General features: G+C 37.0%; 1 protein-coding gene across 13 annotated transcripts in view; it reads right to left on the minus strand.

The window, feature by feature from the left end:
* FAM13B (family with sequence similarity 13 member B) overlaps window positions 1–20,552 on the minus strand; it is an 88,745-nt gene that overhangs the window by 3,169 nt on the left and 65,024 nt on the right. For 2 of the 13 annotated variants that reach the window (XM_043588577.1, XM_043588524.1), the window contains 12 exons: window positions 19,424–19,472; window positions 18,870–19,020; window positions 16,026–16,091; window positions 14,417–14,627; window positions 13,171–13,300; window positions 12,240–12,321; window positions 9,957–10,186; window positions 7,609–7,692; window positions 7,284–7,379; window positions 2,471–2,554; window positions 2,220–2,383; window positions 960–1,061 (listed from right to left, as the gene is read on the minus strand). In XM_043588577.1, the coding sequence (XP_043444512.1) occupies window positions 960–1,061; window positions 2,220–2,383; window positions 2,471–2,554; window positions 7,284–7,379; window positions 7,609–7,692; window positions 9,957–10,186; window positions 12,240–12,321; window positions 13,171–13,300; window positions 14,417–14,627; window positions 16,026–16,091; window positions 18,870–19,020; window positions 19,424–19,472 (1,449 nt within the window). Of the gene's footprint in view, window positions 1–959; window positions 1,062–2,219; window positions 2,384–2,470; window positions 2,555–7,283; window positions 7,380–7,608; window positions 7,693–9,956; window positions 10,187–12,239; window positions 12,340–13,170; window positions 13,301–14,416; window positions 14,628–16,025; window positions 16,092–18,869; window positions 19,021–19,423; window positions 19,473–20,552 lie in introns of all 13 variants that reach the window. The other 11 variants (XM_043588555.1, XM_043588516.1, XM_043588595.1 and 8 more) reach the window with 8 other exon arrangements.

Below are 20,552 nucleotides of genomic sequence, written 5' to 3' on the forward strand. Positions count from 1 at the left end.
TGCCATACTGTATTCTAGGAGCCACACTATTGACTGGCACCCTGTTGCACACCCTGAAAATACGAAGCCTGGAATGGCCCAAACATGCAGCCTAAGTAGCCACAGTCTTAGTGTAAGGATCCACACTAGCTGTCACAGGACCCTTTACAAAAGGAAAAACCTTTTGTTTCACAAACACTGCCAAAAGGGTGAGGATGTAGAATTAAAAAACACAACATAACTGCCACTCAACCAAGCCCCTCTAGAACAACTCTGAAATATTTTATCAGGTATTGTTCCCCTAGCTCTTTTTCTTGCCATTAATAGCAGGACTTCCAAGTAAAAAGGAATGTTTTCTACTTTTTTTTTTCAATGATAACATGCTTATGTGCACAATTTATTTCTATTCCTATATATTCCTTTAATTTACCATATAAGCCCTTAAGTTGTTTTTGTTTTTTTTTTTTAATTTTTTTTTTTTTTTTAACGTTTATTTATTTTTGAGACAGAGAGAGAGCATGAACAGGGGAGGGTCAGAGAGAGGGAGACACAGAATCTGAAACAGGCTCTAGGTTCTGAGCTGTCAGCACAGAGCCCGACGCGGGGCTCGAACTCACGGACCGCGAGATCATGACCTGAGCCGAAGTCGGCCGCTTAACCGACTGAGCCACCCAGGCGCCCCTAAGCCCTTAAGTTTAAGAAGAAGGAAGACTCGGGGCACCTGGGTGGCTCAGTCGGTTAAGCATCTGACTTTGGCTTAGGTCATGATCTCATGGTTCGTGAGTTCGAGCCCCACATGGGTCTCTGTGTTGAGCTCAGAGCTTGGAGCCTGCTTCAGATTCTGTGCCTCCCTCTCTCTCTGCCCCTCCCCTACTAGTGCTCTGTCTGTCTCTCTCTCAAAAATAAATAAACATTGTAAAATAATTTAAAAAAAAAAAAAAAGGAAGAAGGAAGACTCAATTTTGTGATGTTCAACAAACCTTCCATTCTGTTGATAAAATGCTTCTTCAAATTCCCGTAACGTTTTACGTAGCTTCTTCTTTTCAGCTCTAGCTTTCCAAAGTTGTTCCAGTAATTCAGGCCTGAAATTTAAATGGAAAGAAAATATTATTGAAAGAACATTTTGACTCTTACCAGGGGTTCAAACACTGGCTACAAACTAAAGGCACCTCTACAGCAGTATTTAAAAAAACTTTTTCCCTAGGTAATCTTAAAGTGAAACCAGCGCTACTGTGGAAAACAATATGGAGACTGCTCAAAAAATTAAAAACAGAAGTTACCATATTATCCAGTAATTCCACTCCTATTTACCAAAAGAAAACAAAAACCCTAATTTGAAAAGAGATAGGCACCCTTATGTTTATTGCACCATTATTTACAATAGCCAAGATATGGAAGCAATCCAAGTGTCCATCAGTAGAGTAATGGATAAAGAAGATGTGGTGTACATAAACACACACACACACACACACACACACAGGAATATTACTGGGCCATAAAAAAGAAGGAGATCTTGCCATTTGCAACAACATGGATGAAACTAATGGGTATATAATGCTAAATGAATTAAGTCAAAGAGATAAAGACAAATACCCTATGATTTTACTTATATGTGGAATCTAAAAAACAAAATGAACAAATAATAGAGGTCTCATTAATACAGAGAACAAACTGGGTGGCTGTGAGGGAGGTAGACAGGTGAGGAGATAGATACAATAGGTGAACGGGATCTGAATGAGGCACAAACTTCCAATTATAAAATAAGTAAGTCACAAAGATGGAAAGTACAGCCCAGGGAATGTAGTCAATAATACTACAATAACATTGTATGGTGACCACACTTGCTGTGGTGAGCACTGAGTAATATATAGAATTGTCAAATCAATATGGTGTACACCAACCTGAAACTAATAGAGCATGTTGGTTATACCTCAATTAAAAAAAAAAAGAAAAAAAAAAGTGAAGCCAGGGCTGAAAACCAGTTACACACCATACCAGGGAAAGAAGCTGAGAGAGCAAACCTAACTAGCTGATTCCTGTACTCCGTTATGAAGCAAATGCAGGATTTTAGTTTCTTTAATTTTTAAAACACAGTAAGTGATTTATAAATCACACTCTAAAAAGGGTCCATCTCTGAAGCACTACATTAATTCCCTCCAAGTTCTTGTTTACTTAACATTTACACCAGCATGTAAATTTTATTATACAAATAGGTTAAAATCACAAACCAGCAAACATACATAGAAGCTGCTCGAGTACTTGACAATCGGAGATCCAGAGCCAGTTTTTCCTGATTTTCTTCAACATCAGATTCAGAGTTTTCCAATGAAGACTGTGCCTGCACAGCAGTTTTCAAGATATCAGTTAGCTCAGAGGACAGAGTAACACCATCTTCTTCTTCTTCCTAAAAAGTTATTGAACAGATAAACAAGCCATGACTCAACTTTTTCCTTAAGAAAGACATCAGAGAATGAATTCTCTTAAGGATTACCTTGATTTCTTCAAAAAAATGGGCAGTTTCTCCTTCTATGATTGGTTGTAACATCTGACCCCTTCGCTTGGTAGATGGAGATCCCTGTAACATAAAAATGGTTTACACTTTAAATATTTAAAGCATTCAAGGAAGCTTCATTCACTATGAACAGATATAAAACTTTTATTTTCAAAATCTTAACCACATGAAATAAAATTTTTAGGATTCCTTAGTAAATTTATTTTTGTTTATGTTTTCTTATTACGTATGCACAAGAGTGCTAAATGTTCATTTATGTCTGGATACTCTAAAAGAGCTCATTCAATAAATATTTAAAAAAAAATTTTTTTTTCAATGTTTATTTATTTTTTTGGGGACAGAGACAGACAGAGCATGAACAGGGGAGGGGCAGAGAGAGAGGGAGACACAGAATCGGAAACAGGCTCCAGGCTCTGAGCCATCAGCCCAGAGCCTGACGCAGGGCTCGAACTCAAGGACCGCGAGATCGCGAGATCGCGACCTGGCTGAAGTCGGACGCTTAACCAACTGTGCCACCCAGGCGCCCCAATAAATATTTTTTAAAAAAGAAAGTATTACATGCAATTTTATTTGGGGCATTTGCCTTTTTAACAATAGCTGTCAATAGCTTTCATTTTCCCTTTTTATGGCTAACTGATATTCCAATATTTGGGTAAAGCACAATTTGTTTATCTATCAGTTGCTGGACATGTGGGTTTTTTCCTATATTTTAGCCATTAGGAATGATGCTGTATGAACAATTGTGTACAAGTTTTTGTACAGACATATTTTCAATTCTCTGAGGCATATACCTAGAAGGAGAATTGCTAGGTCAAATGGCAACTCTATGTTTAACCTTTGGAGGAACTGCCAAACTAGTTATGAAAGTTAGCTGCACCATTTAACATTCTATCAGCAGTGTGTAAGCATTCCAATTTCTCCACATCCTTGTCAACACGGTTATCTTTTCTCATTAAAGCCATACTAGTGGGTATAAAGTGGTATGTGAATGTGGTTTATTGCATTTCCTAATAACTAATGATGCTGAACATCTTGTTTTCAAGTGCCTAATGGCCACTTATAGATCGCTGAAGAAATGTTTATTCAAATCCTTTGTCCACTTTTTAATTGGGTTATTTAACTTTTTGTTATTAAACTCTAAGAGTTCTTTATATATTCTGGTACCAGTCCCTTATCAGATACATGATTTACAAACATTTTATCCCATTCTGTTGGTTGTCTTTTCAATTCAAAATGTCCTTTCATGCACGATTTTCTTTTTAATTTTGATGAGGTCCAATTTATTTTAATTTTTTTTTTTTACAGTGTTTTTGCTGTCATATCCAAGAAAACCCGGCCTAATTCAAGATTGCAAAGATTTATTCTTCTATTTCCTATGACTTTTATAGTTTTAGCTCTTACAATTAGGTCAATGAACCATTCTGAGTTAAATTTTGTGTGAGATAAGGGTCTACATTCATGCTTTTTTTTTTTTTTTTTTTTTTGCATGTGAATACTCAATGGTCTTAAGAACATTTGCTGAAAAAAATTATTCTTTCCTATCAAACTGTCTTGGCTTAACTTTGTTTTTTTTTTAAATGAAATTTATTGTCAAATTGGTTTCCATACCACATCCAGTGCTCATCCCAAAAAATGTCCTCTTCAATACCCATCACCCACCCTCTCCTCCCTCCCACCCCCCATCAACCCTCAGTTTGTTCTCAGTTTTTAAGAGGCTCTTATGCTTTGGCTCTCTCCCACTCTAACCTCTTTTTTTTTTTTTTTCCTTCCCCTCCCCCATGGGTTTCTGTTAAGTTTCTCAGGATCCACATAAGAGTGAAAACATATGGTATCTGTCTTTCTCTGTATGGCTTATTTCACTTAGCATCACACTCTCCAGTTCCATCCACGTTGCTACAAAGGGCCATATTTCGTTCTTTCTCATTGCCATGTAGTACTCCATTGTGTATATAAACCACAATTTCTTTATCCATTCATCAGTTGATGGACATTTAGGCTCTTTCCACAATTTGGCTATTGTTGCGAGTGCTGCTATAAGGGGTACAAGTGCCCCTATGCATCAGTACTCCTGTATCCCTTGGGTAAATTCCTAGCAGTGCTACTACTGGGTCACAGGGTAGGTCTATTTTTAATTTTCTGGGAAACTCCACACTGCAAAACTAATGTGTTTCAAACACATGAATTTATCAGCAAAGTTGCAGGATACAAAATTAATGTACAGAAATCAGTTGCATTCTTATATACTAATAATGAAGCAACAGAAAGACAAATAAAGAAACTGATCCCATTCACAACTGTACCAAGAATCCTACAATACCTAGGAATAAACCTAACCAAAGATGTAAAAGATCTGTATGCTGAAAAGGCTTATGAAGGAAATTGAAGAAGATACCAAGAAATGGAAAAAACAATCCATGCTCATGGATTGGAAAAGTAAATATTGTTAAGATGTCAATACTACTCAAAGCAATCTACACATTCAAAGCAATACCAATTAAAATTGCATCAGCATTCTTCTCGAAGCTAGAACAAGCAATCCTAAAATTTGTATGGAACCACAAAAGACCCAGAATAGCCAAAGTAATATTGAAGAAGACCAAAGCGGGAGGCATCACAATCCCAGACTTTACCCTCTACTACAAAGCTGTAAGCCATCAAGACAGCATGGTATTGGCACAAAAACAGACACATACACCAATGGAATAGAACAGAGACTCCAGAATTGAACCCACAAAAGTATGGCCAACTCATCTTTGACAAAGCAGGAAAGAATATCCAATGGAAAAAAGACAGCCTCTTTAACACATGGTGCTGGGAGAACTGGACAGCAACATGCAGAAGAATGAAACTAGACCACTTTCTTACACCATTCACAAAAATAAACTCAAAGTGGATGAAAGACCTGAATGTGAGACAGGAAACCATCAAAACCCTAGAGGAGAAGCAGGAAAAAACCTCTCTGACCTCAGCCACAGCAATTTCTTACTTGACACATCTCCAAAGGCAAGGGAATTAAAAGCAAAAATGAACTACTGGGACCTCATGAAGATAAAAAGCTTCTGCACAGCAAAGGAAACAATCAACAAAACTAAAAGGCAACCGATGGAATAGGAAAGGATATTTGCAAATGACATACCGGATAAAGGGCTAGTATCCAAAATCTATGAAGAGCTCACCAAACTCCACACCCGAAAAACAAATAATCCAGTGAAGAAATGGGCAGGAAACATGAACAGACACTTCTCTAAAGAAGACATCCATATAGCCAACAGGGACATGAAAAGATGCTCAATATCACTCCTCATCAGGGAAATACAAATCAAAACCACACTCAGATATCACCTCACGCCAGTCAGAGTGGCTAAAATGGCAAATCAGGAGACTATAGATGCTGGAGAGGATGTGGAGAAACGGGAACCCTCTCGCACTGTTGGTGGGAATGCAAACTGGTGCGGCCACTCTGGAAAACAGTGTGGAGGTTCCTCAAAAAATTAAAAATACATCTACCCTATGACCCAGCAATAGCACTGCTAGGAATTTACCCAAGGGATACAGGAGTGCTGATACATAGGGGCACTTGTACCCCAATGTTTATAGCAGCGCTTTCAATAATAGCCAAATTATGGAAAGAGCCAAAATGTCCATCAACTGATGAATGGATAAAGAAGTTGTGGTTTATACATACAATGGAATACTACTTGGCAATGAGAAAGAATGAAATATGGCCTTTTGTAGCAACATGGATGGAACTGGAGAGTGTTATGCTAAGTGAAATAAGTCATACAGAGAAAAATAGATACCATATGTTTTCACTCTTATGTGGATCCTGAGAAACTTAACAGAAGACCATGGGGGAGGGGAAGGGGAAAAAAAGAGAGGGAGGGAAGCAAATCATAAGAGACTCTTACAAACTGAGAATAAACTGAGGGTTGATGGGGGATGGGAGGGAGGGGAAAGTGTGTGATGGGTATTAAGGAGGGCACCTGTTGGGATGAGTAAGGGGTATTGTAAGAAAACCAATTTGACAATAAATTTCATATTAAAACACACACGCGCGCACACGCGCGCACATTTAAATTGAAAGAAACTAGGCCAGGGTCTGAAATTTGTTTTTTGTGGGGGACACCTGCTGGCTCATTTGGTTAAGCATTCAACTCTTGATTTCACCTCAGGTCATGGTTGTGAGATCGAGTCCCATGTGAGCCCCATGTTGCATCAGGCTGTGTGCTGGGCATGGACCTGCTTAAGAATCTTTCTTCCTCTCCCTTTGCCCCTCCCCACTTGTAATGGGAAGGGGAAGGGAAGGGGAAGGGAGCGAGAAGAGAGGGGGAGAGAGAGGGAGGGAGAGAGAGAGAAAGAGAAGGGAAGAGAAAAGAGAGGGAGGGAGGGAAAGAAAGGGAGAGAGAGAGAGAGGAAGAGAGGAAGGAAGGAAGGAAGGAAGGAATCGTTTTTTTTTAATTCCACAACGTAGCTGACCCTGGGTGTATCACTCCTTAGCCCCAGTTTCATCATGTGTGAAAAGGAGGCTATTATCTGCTACCTGTTCTGACTTGTCAAGATTTAATAACATCTTCTTTTATGATATACATAGAGTGCTTTTACAAGTGCCTGGGAGATGGGAGGTACACACTGATTGTTAATTTCCTATCTTCGAAAAACAGTAACCTCACCTTACATATACAATTCTTGCTACTTTAGCTGTGTATTTCTCCAATATACCACCATAAAAGTATTTTTTAAAGGGTAGGCCTTGGTAAAACGAACTAGATAAAGCTTTGTGTGTTTTACTCACAAGGACAGGAGTGATGCTAGCTCTTGTCAGCATCTGTTTTACAAGTCTGTATCTCTCATAGAGAGGTTTCACAATGTGTCTTTCTTCCCTGGTCACCTAAAGCAAGGAAAATGGCAATTACCTAGTCATCAGAAAATTTGAAGTCCAAAGCATTAAGCAATATGACTTTCACCCAATTTTTAAGAAGTTATTTTAAATAAATAGGCAATCTCATGAATGCAGGAAACAGTGCTCTATAAAACAGCTCTGCAGATGTGGGCCACAAAGGAGATTCGTTATCTTTTTTAAGATGGAAAATCAAATGGTTTTAGCAAGAGACACTTACCGGCCTTCCATGTTGACTTTCATAGTAAAGAAGACTTTTCTGAAGAGAAGTTTTCTCTTCTATCAAGTGATCTTTTGTCATTTTCTACAATTTAAAAGAAAAAAAAATTAAAAAACCACTCTCACTGGCATCATCATGATTTTCATCATCCCCACAACGTAAATAATTAGGGTAAAAGGGCAGCCAATCACCACTCCAGCCTAGAATAATACAGTCTTTCCTGGGGCACCTGGCTGGTTCAGTCTGTTAGTATGCAACTCTTGATCTTGGGGCTGTGAGTTTGAGCCCCATGATGGATATAAAGATTACTTAAAAAAAATATTTTTAAAAAAAGAATGCAGCCTTTCCTTACAGATTTGCAGACATTTTTCGAATGTGGTCTTCTAATAAGGAGGTACCAACCCTCTTTGGTGGCTTATTTATATTTTACCTAAATAAATTATGAATAGTAAGTTAAATTCTTTTTGTCCAATATTCTAATCTATAAAATAGGGATACTAGACCCTACCTCATAGGGCTTTACTGAGGACTAAATGAGTTAATATGTTACAAAGGCATTTATAATAGTGCCTACCTACCACACAACAGGCACACACAAATGCCTATTGTTTAATTTTGCAGTCTTCTATTAGCATTGTAACTATAATTTCATATACACACATAAAACACACACACACAATAGCACAGATCTAATAATCTAGCATTTCTACTAAACTATTAAGAAAATCTGGCAGCAGTATAGTAGATAAATCATGAAAAAGTGAAACACTGCCAATTTGTGACCTAGACTTCTACTGTATAAGCTCAGTTTCCCTTCCTATATGATGCTTTCTTTACATGCAATACTCATCTCCTATCTTTCAATACTCTAAACTGTAACAGAGGAAAGACATCCCAAATTTACTTGCCCACAGAACCTTCCCACTTTGTTCCACAGGACCACCTTTTAACATCTCAACAAACCGATGTTCCACTGAACAGCCTTTTGAACATCAGACCAAATAGACTCTCTACTTACTCCCAGGGTAAGACAATCTATGTTTCTCACCAGAGTGGAAGAGAGGTAAAATTAAAAAAAAAAAAAAAAAATCACTGGATATTATCTTCCTATAACTAATACATTAGATTATATACATCCAGTAGAGGACAGCTAGGGATAGCCTATAAAACACTGTGATTTCAACCTCAAGCCAGCACCTTAAACCTAAGACAATGAATTCAAATTACAATGATCCAATCAAAATCATCTCTAGAGACTCTTAAAAACTGAGAACAAACCGAGGGTTGATAGGGGGTTGGAGGGAGGGGAGGGTAGGTGATAGGTACTGAAGAGGGCATCTTTTGGGATGAGCACTGGGTGTTGTATGGAAACCAATTTGACCATAAATTTCATATATTCAAAAAAAAATCATCTCTAGAAAACTAGGTGGAGAGAGGGGACAGGAGGTTGGCTGATCTAACACAAAACTGAAAAATAAGAAAAGTGGAGGGAGGGAAGTGATTAAAAATTCTAATCTAGCCCTGTTCAAGGGAGACAAACACTTCCAATATTTCGATTTTGAGAAAGGTGTACTCTGTTGTCAAGCTAGGGATGAGCATCAGGATCAGGGCTCATCACTGCCTACACAAAAGTTCACCTGAGACCAACTCTATATTCTCTCAGCAAATCTCATCTGATAAATAATTTGGGTTGCCAAATGCTCTGACCAGGACTGTCCTAGGAATGGGCTTTATTGAGTTACAGTTCTTCGAAAAAACTCTTTTATTTAATCCTCACAACCATATTGTGTTAGCACTTTAAAGGACATAATCATATCCATGTGAGTCATAGGACTGTTGAAAGGACACAGGGGCAAAATGGAAATAACACAATGAGTCAGGGCCTGCAAAAGCTAAGAACTCAATACAAGTAACTATTAAGACACAAGGCTAAGACTCAAGCTCAGTTATGTTTACACTCTTTATATACTCATCTTGCCAAGTGTCTCCAATATAAATAAACAGATCAGCATTCTCGTTTCTTTAGTTTTACTTTTTTTTTTTTTTAAGCTCTTATTCCCGAGTAGTCTCTTCACCCAATGTAGGACTCAAACTCACTCCCAAGCCCCTGACAGAGTCGCATGCTTTACCAACCAAGCCAGCCAAGTGCCCCTTAGTTTTACTACTGTGACTCAGTCCCAGAATGACTGGACACTTCCGGTGTGGAGATAAAAACATGTTTATCTGCAAACTTGGGGAGCATCCTCAAACCAGTAAGACCACCTACACAATTCTATGCCACTGGGGTAATTATTTTGTTTCAGGGACTCTAAAGGCTAGTCTGGGCAAAAAGCATAGGTCAAGATTACTTTGATATCTTCTGGAAGACACCTCTCAACACGTTTTTCTTTCAGTCTTTTCAGAATAAGTTCAAGTGTTGCTTCCTTAGATGGCTTCTTCTCCTTCTGAATAACCCTGGATTCATCTTCATTCTCTTCATCTTCATGGTCTAGAGAAGAGCCAAAGCTTTTTGGAAGAGTGTTACTACGTGGGCGTGTCTGAGGTACAAATTCTCCATCAGAGCTTTTGTGTTTTGCATCTACATTTCAGAACCAAGACCACAGGTTAGTAATATTGACTTTGTTAAAGATGCAAAAGAATAAGCATGATCTACAACAGGAGAGTAGACATTAACAGCACACAGGCTCAGATATTTCAAGGTTAAATGAAATATTTAAATTCTACAGACAGCAAGCTACACCATTCATTCTTTCAGCCATTATTCATAGAAAACCTACCATAAAGAAAGATTCTCTAATAAGCACTGGTGATACAGTAATAAACAAAGAGACATGGTCCCTGTTTTCATGGAGCATATATTCAAGGAAGTAAAAACAAAAAACAAGTAATCAGATTCATAAAATAATTTCAAAGAGTGCTAAGTGCTATAAAGAGAACAGGGGACTGCCATTTGCAACTACGTGGATGGAACTGAAGGGTATTATGCTAAGTGATATTAGTCAGAGAAAGACAAATATACGACTTCACTCATGAGGACTTTAAAATACAAAACAGATGAACATAAGGGAAGGGAAGGAAAAATAATACAAAAACAGGGAGGGGGACAAAGCATAAGAGACTCTTAAATATGGAGAACAAACAGAGTGTTACTGGAGGGGTTGTGGGATGGGGGATGGGCTAAATGGGTAAGGGGCATTAAGGAATCTACTCCTGAAATCATTGTTGCACTATATGCTAACTAACTTAGATGTACATTTAAAAACATAAATTAAAAAAAAAAAAAAGAAGAAGAAGAGAACAGGGGATGACATCACAGTGCCAAAAGGAACGTGGTTTGGGGGAAGAGCGACTACATTGAATGGACTGACAAAAAAGGACTTTCTGAGATGGTGACATCCTAATTGAACATGGAAGAAGCAGCAGCTAACCTAGCATAGAAGATTTGGGGGAAGAGCATTCCTCCCCAACTGAGGCAACAGCCAATGCACAGGCCCTGAAGCATGGCATGTTTAAGGAACAGAAAATGAGAGTAGAATATGATAAAATGGCCTAAGGGCACAATAGGCAAGGTCTTGAAAGCCATGGTAATGGGTTTATTCTAATTGAAGAGGGAAGCCACAATGAGGCCTCTGAAGATAAGCAACAGTTTTAAAAGATAATTCTGGCTGCTATGCAGAGAATGAACTGTAAGACAACATAAGTTGAAGAAAACTGGAAAATTAGTTAAGAGACTAATGCTGGTCAATTTAATACACTTATCAGTAACACACTCAAGGTAATGATTTTCACTGGTGGTTGGAAACTAGCATTAAACAAGGAAATACTTAATAGAATTGTACGGGAAAATTCTAAAGAGGTAAGAGAACTTATTTTAACCACAGGGGTGTAAACTCAATGACCACAGAGACACTGTCTTATCCACTACTATAGGCTCAGATGTCTACAAGATTTGGTACTTAAAGATAATAAAAATTCTGTTGAATAAATTCAAATGAATATACCAAAATGTAATGCTCCAGATTATAAACCCATACTTGGTACAGATAATTTTTTAAGGATTAACAATTACCAAAAAGCATGCTGACTAAGCACCCACAAAGTAAATATAACTTAGCAACTACTGTACTGGGCCAAACCAACCCACTAACAAAGACTTAGTTTTAAATTAAAGACAATTTTTAGTCTCTGTAGTATAAACAGTTCATTATGATAGTCTTTGATTAAATACCCACCAACAATTCTTAATGAAATACCTACCAAATCCAAAACTGCTTAATATTTGAAATGTATTTCAGATAAATTTCATAACATCACCTATGAACATATACTTTACGGCCCCTTTCAAAACACTATTACTAACAGAAACACAAGAAAGACATCTGGAAGAATATAGAACTACAACTTTGACCATAACTAAGAGAAGAACAAAATGAAGCTTTTATTTTTGCCAGTGTCTCAGATTTTAAATTATCAAAAATTATAACCATAATTCTCATAGAATATAACTCTCATTAATTCATGTCATAGAATTATTAGTTCATGTAATTTTCATGTAATGAGAATACTAAAATAGTGAGAATAAAACATACTACTTAAATGCAAATATATTGTAAAAATGATGTGTTTTCTACCTTTAATTTGCTTCCGCAGTTTAGTAAGCTCTGTCATCCATTTTAATACCTTTGGATTGGCCGCAATATCACTGTAGGAGGGCTGAAAAATTAAGGAACACTGACCCCTCTGTGGTAAGCAATAATTGTTCATTTATGCCCAAATAATATTTTACAGTTCCTACAGCAGAGATTTCGCCCAGTCCTTGCTTCATCTTACCTTATTTAATGTAGACAGAATGGGATATCAAGTAAAGCTCTCTCACAGCAGGGTGTAGCAACTGACAAAAGCCACATTTGAAAATGTCTTCTGACTCCAAGTATAGGATTCTTTTCACTTCACACGCTCTAATTAAATATCTCTCTCTCCCCTATCCCTCTCACTCCCGAACTTTCCCCCTGCTCCCCTTGCTACTTGTGGGTTTTGAGGAAACAGAAATAGCATTAATGTGGTTTGTTAATGTAAAGTATTTCCTTTAAAAATTATACAAGCTTGGGGCACCTAGGTGGCAAAGTTGGTTAAGCGTACAACTCTTGATCTCGGCTCAGGTCATGGTCTCACAGTTTGTGAGTTCGAGCCTTGCGTCAGCCTCTGCGCTGATGGTGCAGAGTCTGCTTGGGATTCTGTCTCTCCTCTCTGCCCCTCCCCGGCTTGTGCTCTCTCTCAAAATAAATTTAAAAAACCTAAAAAAAATGTTTTTAATAAAGTAATTTTCCATTAAAAAAATTATACAATCTTTTTCGCCAATGGAAATCTAAAAATACAACGGTAAGAACACTGGCCTGGAAATGAGGCGGCTAAGGATCTATATAATCTCAGTTCTACATGATCAGTATTTCTCTGTACATCTCAACTTCGCTATCTAAGGAAAGAGATGGAATAATGCTCGCCAAAGAACTTCCTCCCAGTTCCAATAGTTCTACCAAACCCTGAACAATGCTACAAATTTACCTTGTTATTTCTTTCCCTTTCAAACTGTTCCTCAAATTGTCTAATTTTTTTCTGAAGTTTCTTGACCAACTGATATGGTGTTCTATCTTCTCTTTTTTCATCTTTTGAACTGAAGGATGATCTTCGAATCCTGAATTAAAACAAGAAGCAGATACTGTTAGTTCAAGTTATTATAGACGGTAGCTAGAGTTCTCGTGGGGTTCATGTCAATGTACAAAAATACCAAATTACTATGAGATGTACACCTGAAACTAAGAGATTTTTTTTTCATTTTATTTTTAAGTAATTTCTATACCCAATGTGGGGCTCAAACCTACAACCCTGAGATCAAGCATGCTCTACTGACTGAGCCAGCGAGGTACCCCTGAAACTAAGAGAATATTAATACTGTATGTCAATTTTATTTCAATAAAAAATAAAGAGGGGAGCCTGGATGGCTCAGTCAGTTAAGCATCTGACTCTTGATTTCGGTTCAGGTCACGATCTCATGGTTCACAAGATGGAGCCACATATTGGGCTCTACACTAACAGGGATTCTCTTTCCTCCTCTCTCTCTCTCTCTGCCCCTCCCCCGCTCACGCTCACTCACTCTGTGTCAAAATGACTGAATTTAAAAAATAAAAAAAGAATATTAAAACAAAAATAAAGAAGCTACCCAGTTGAAAATTGTTACCAACACTGTATCTCTTATTACTCTGATATAACATAATGCCATTTCCAAGAAGCAAATCTTTAAAGTAACATTAAAGAACAGGTAGTAAAAAAAACACCTTTCACAATAGTGTTACAGACCACAACACCAGGTTATGCAAGCAGTGTTGAAAACAATTTGTAATCACTCAAAAGTCGTTTGGACAAAGGCCGAAAAGAAGCAAAGGTGCCTAGCAGCTCAGAGTTCTTTTTGTGTTCAAACTGCAAAGGAAAGGTTTTGACATTCAGAATCAATTTAGTTTTGACAATAAAAACATTAGGGACTGGTGAGCTCCACTTGCTGCTTCCCTTCCAGAGTTTATTTCAGTCATAAGTGAATAAATGAGTATGTACACTGTGAGGAAATGTCTATTAGAGAGCGAACCCTCAATGAACTCAGAATTTAGGGGAAGGGGCCCTTCCCAAAAATTACAAAAGTGTTTTTCATGATACAGGGGGAAAGGCTGTGAACAGCAAAGTCTAGAGGATCAAATCTCTCAAAGGACCTGGTGACATAATAGGAATGACCTCTCATAAGTACATAAAAATAATGCACCTAGTAAAAGAAAGTGCCTTAGATGAGGAATCCAGTGTTTCTGGGTCATGAAGGAAACGCTGGCTTTGCCCAAAATCTAAACTACGGTGCGATAATATTGGGGGACAGTCCTCTTCCAGGGGGTGATGATTCATTCTTCCAGCTTGTGGAGAGAGCTGAGCTTCTCCAGAGTCAGAGTCTTCCTGCCAAGACTTAAAAGCAGGAAATGGCTCTGTAAAACAAACACAAAGAATAGTACCATGGGTCTCTTGGCTCCACATGCAAAAAAGTCACACAATTATCAACTATGCTGTCTTTAAATCATATTATGCAGTGGTTCGTATAATATTTATTGTATACTTTTTTAAAAAACAAGGGATACAGGATCTTCATAAAGCCTATTATAGTGTATAATTTTCTAAGCTTCATTTGTCTTGTTTAGCTCAAGAGTTCTATTTTCATAGAAGGAATTACACCTTAAATTTCTGAACCCAGTCACAAAGCAAGAAAAAACACTGTCAAGCTCTTTAAAGTTATATTAGTTATTATTTTTCAAGTGCTGTTTTAGAAACAGTAAACACTCGATAGCCCTCAATAATAGCTGCCAGGTGAATAAACTATGCCTCACTGTCAAGTGGCTATGTTAAAAGTAGAAGCCATTCCCCATACTATTTACAACACTCACCAAACAGAGCTCTCTGACCCCAAAAGAATTCTTAACATTTCCAAATGAGGAGCTAACTAACCTGACAGCACCTGGCCACTGGCATTAAATTGTGGTTATTTTCTATTACAGGATTCCTATGTTTAATATGTATCCTAATAATTAAAACCCAACAGTATTACTGACAAAATTTATCAGCATTAATCCTTAAGCACATTTATCTTAGTGGAGTTATCCCATCTGTCATCACATGAAACCACACTGATATATTTGATGTCTGTGCACACATAAGGTTTGATTACATACAGAACACATACAAATAAACATACAATCCACAAATATACTCCAAATACAAAAATATAAGTGTCACTGAAGTCCAGAAGGGAGAAAAACTTTTCCATCTACACATTAATTTTATTTATAACTACAATTTAAAATTCTGATGTATGGCCATTAACAATAGCAAAAATGAGTTTTTAAGTATTTTTGGATGCAAAGATGGCTTGACAGTGTCAAAAATCAATGTTGTTCTTTTCTTTTTCTTCACACAAGTGAATAAAATTACTTTAGTAATTTAATTTAACTTTATACGTTAGCAATTTAAAGCATTACATTTTTTTCCAGGGTAATAAGAACATAATATAGTTTGTTTTTAAAGCCCAGATCAATCTGATAACTAAAAATTGGGTACAAAGCGTGCAATCCCACAACAAACCCAGCAATAAAGTGATTTTCAAAGCAACCCTTGTACCTGCTCCCCAGCAAGTAACTGGTAATAAACATTTTATGAGAAATCTCCTGTTTTAAGAAAAGAGAGAAATAATAAAAACAATTTTTTCTGGGTATCATTTTTAACCCAGAACAGTTTTCCTAATATATGGGGACAGCAGGAGAAGGGCTCATAAAAAGGCAAACAAAGTGAACCATAAAAAGGCAAAAAACTAAACTATGGTGAACCATACTTACCCTCCCCATCTCTCTGCAGATGCATTGTTTTGAAATCAATGAGGGGAAAAGTGATAGGGCATGACGCTAATAAAATGGAAAAAATGGCAAAAAATACTAAAGTGAACACACAGCACAGTCAGAACAAACCATACACATAACTAACACAAAGCCAAAGATACCAAAAACATTTCCCTAAAACGAGTTAGGCATTCTGCTCAAAAACTTTATTCAAAGAAATTACTACTAACCAAACTTTAAAAACAAACACAAACATACATTTCCATTTCAGCAAGCAAGGCAAAAAAATCAAAGTAGTGCTGTTTTATTAAAACTCAAACATAAAACTGAAGAAATGGAAACTCTTAACCAAGTACTGTTTGAAGCTTTTCAGTATAATGGATTTGACAGAAAAATACCTCCCTTAGTTTGCTCTTTAAAAAGATCTTATTTGTCTTTCATTCAAGAGTTAGCAGGAGAGAATCTGAAGGAAATATATTGTCCACTTTCATTGAAAGCCAAAAACTTCTAAACGGCTGCTACAAATTCATACTGGCAGTAGACATGTGCTACCTGCTTGCCAACTGCATTCTGTTGACAATCCTTCAAACAATACAAAAAACAAAACCCACACACTAAGGAAGAGTGAGGTGGGCTTCTATTTGGAGTGACCCCACTTCTCTATGAAGAGTCGTATCAAACAAGGTAGGTCTCTGATTCTAAGGTATCTAGAGTCTAAAGTAATTTGGTCTCTTAAGGAAGTCTTTCCTTAGAATACCCTAATTCCTAGATATACAAAATTAATCTTTGTATTGGTGGCAAAGTTGGAAGCAAAAACAAGGTCTGCTAACAGCCACTTTTTCAAGCACATGCAGGGTTCATGGCTGGGTTCACTCAAAGGGCTACTACCACTGGCTCTCTGAAAGTCACCCTATTCCTATGAAAGCCAGCAGGAGGCCTATGTGGATTTTTAACAGTGGTTGAGCCAGGTTTATAACAGGGCAGCTGAGGCACTGAAAATTAGAGGTCTATAGTTACTTTCTTTCCCTACCACAAGTTGTAAGGAGTAGATTCTGACAGGGAAACTGCGAGCCCAGCATTAAGTTATCTTTAGGTAAGCCTCCAGAAAGCTGACGCTGAACACAGAAAATTCTGTCTCCTCACACACTGGAAAACAACTGCTCTTCTATGCTTATAAAACAAGATCAGGACCCCCAGGCCAAAGATTATAAAGAGCTATTTATCTGCATTCTCCAAAAGGGAGAAGCATCAGGCCTCTGTCAGAATCCCAGCCTCATCTTTCAGGGACTCCTTTCCTATTATGGCTCCAGGGATCCTCTGTTAACACCACTTCTTTTCAGTGACTATGCCAGGATATATAAATGAAAAGGGACGTGTAATCTTTACTGCCTTTAGATGCTAACATATTCCAGAATTCTGGGGAGCATCTTCATAAATTCCAAACATCCTAATAACCCGGAACAAAGCAAATGAAAGACAACTTCCTGATTTAGTCTTAGTAAGACAGGATTTAGTCTAAGTTAAGACACATAATATGCCACTGGGCATGCCAAACATCTAGAACAAAAAAATAAATAAAACAAAAAAAAAAAAAAAAAAAAAAAAGGAGGGGGGTGGAGAGACAGCAGTAAAGATTGGCACAGACAATGACTTGGTTGGGGCTTTTAAAAAAATAGCTATACCTTAAAAATAAACTCCAATTGTGATCAAATGAACAGACTTGAGGTGGCAAACGGAACCTGTGGTATTAGCACTGCAATTCTTGTTATTGCCACTGTATGTCATCAGCTAATTTGCCAAAGGTGAGATAACCAAGGGATCTTCATCCAAGCAAACAAATAAGTAACTTGAAGATTCCTCAGTTGTCTCAATGTCTCTTTTACTTAGAAAGTTATATGATCCCATACCCCTAGATCCAAATTTGTTGCTGGCTTCCATTCCCCCACCCTCAACATTTTATGTGAAAGTTTATAAACAGACAGCAAAGTTGAAAAAATTTTACAGTGAACATCCATACACCAATCACCTAGATTCTACCATTAACATTTTACTATACTTGCTTTATAAACATTTATCCATCCCATTAACTATCTTATTTTTTTCATGAATTTCAAAGTAAACTGCAGGGAATGAAATACTTCCCCATAAACACTTTAGCATGCAAATCATTCACTGGAGTTCAATATTTATTTAGGTTTTGCATCTTTTGATTAAAAAAAAAAAACATATCCAGTGAAATCAACGTCTTAAGTGTACATTTGCTGAGTTCTAACAAATAAATATACACATGTGGCTTGCTTTTTAAATTTAAACTTTCCTCCTCTGTAAAAACTGAAAAGGACTCTGTTCTCATACTTTCATAACCTAATATACAGATGCAGGGTTATGGGACAGTATTTGCTTAGGAACGCCTTTGAAGATCATTTTGCAAAAAAGTATTCCTGATGATCACAGAGAAAAGGTAGCTACCTATAAGGCTTCTGTTTACAAAATGGTGAGATCCCCAAGCCCTAACATACAAGATTTCCAAAGACCGGGAGGCACAACCTGGTTTAACAGTTAACGAAAGCCTATACTGGGGGATTTTATTTTTTTAATCAGTTCTAACTTCATCTTCAAAGCTCATGGATCAGATAAGAATTTCTAGTTCCTATGAGATAGTCACCCTACAATCTCATTAGTGCAGTCGAGTAACAACACTCACTCGCTCCTCTTACATGAAAGAGAAAACAGAAAGTCGAAATGAATCAGGTTGTCCAAAAAAGAACAGTAATCTCATTATTGCTTTAAATAATTTCAGTTACAAACAAAAATATCAGGAAAATAATGTGTGGCTAAAATTACCTTCCCATTTATCACCATCAGAAACATTCTTCAGATCTAAATGTGGAATTTGGGTTCCACATGCTGCTTCCCCTTGAACACCAACACTTTGACCTCCTGGCACTTCTGATTCAGTGTTGGCATTCAAATCACATATCTTGCTACTAGAATCCTGTATTTTAAAATAAAAAATACATTTCACAACCACAAAGCTTTTCTCACTCAGCTTAAAAACAAGCAGCATACATCCTTGGATGGTCTCCTTCAGTCTACTGTGCCCATATACTCAGCTGTCCCACTTCCACCCTCCGAACTATTTGCAAATATACATCTGCAGTTTGATAATATGTACTAGGGGAAGACAAAGTTTGAATCCCAAATTTAGGTTAGGAAGTGTTTTCATAAACAAGTTTCTTACGACCAGAAGTCGCTCCTTAACTGTAAAATATATGGTAAAGAGAATCTAGATTTAAGTCTCCTATAAACCTTTCAATTCAAGAGTTAAAGGCCAGATATAATAACTGGTAGATTAAATTTAGTCAAATTTTTAAGAACCATAAGAAAAAATAACTTACCAGAATCAGGTGTGACAATGTATCACTGTCAAATGACACATATTCTTTCCTAAAAATACAAGTACAGTTATTAGTCTTTTAAGAATAGATTACTACCATTGCATTTTTTTTTTTTTTTTACCTAGATTCCTCTCTTCCCCATATACTTAGCATTTACAATGTGAGAGAAAATGACAACTGGACATATGCCCATTCTTTGGAGCCCTATATCTGAAAATCACACACTACTGAAAAGATCCACAGAATTACTTCAGGTTTAGAAAAATTAACATCTGCCATCCTCCCACACAACCACCCCTCAAAAGAAAAACATCTAAAAAGGAAATTTAAATCCACAATAAATAGAAAACAAAAGGGTTGAATGTCAAATGGAAAAGATTTTGTAAAGTAAATATTAGTTTTAATTGAATAGCTTTATTATCCCCAACTCTGAGACTTTTTGTTTTTCCTTTTGAAGATTTTTTTTAAAGGTATAGCTATAGTCCTATTTTTTTTTTTTATGGTCCTGTATTTTAAATCTGATTGTGTTCTATCACAATCAAAACAAGACAACTACTTCTAGACCTCTCCTTCCTCAAAACATAATGGTAACATGTAAAAAGGAAATTTAAAATTTCAATTCACCTCTTATTCCCCTATAAAAATGAACCCCTATTTAGAACAAGTATTAGAGCAAGCTGTCACAAATGATCTCTAACTATCTGACCAGTCAACAGAGCATCTAATCTCATAACGGGTTAAAAGTTTTCCCCAAAGATATGGTTATAATTTACAATGATACACACAGATGCTGCTTCTATCCTGCCACAACAGTGTGTACCTAGAAGACAGGTCTTGATCTAGCTATTCCAAGTCATCTCCTCATATATATAATTACCTTATTCTTCCTGAGCATGAGAAATGACCTAAATTCCCTGGCAAGCTCAAAGGCAAGCTTCCTTTGATTAGAGTGGGAGCAAATGGCGGAACTCAAGTCTTCTACCTTGAGACTACAAAAGACCCGATCACCTTAATTTGAGAAACATGAGTGTTAAACATGCAAAATGTAATCCATCTAACCAAGGAATTCTTTGGATCTAAAAACAAGTTTGCTAACCTATACACAAGTTGAAGAGGAAAGATCTTTTCC

This window comes from Prionailurus bengalensis, chromosome A1 (assembly GCF_016509475.1).
Source record: "Prionailurus bengalensis isolate Pbe53 chromosome A1, Fcat_Pben_1.1_paternal_pri, whole genome shotgun sequence".
NCBI lineage: Eukaryota > Metazoa > Chordata > Mammalia > Carnivora > Felidae > Prionailurus > Prionailurus bengalensis.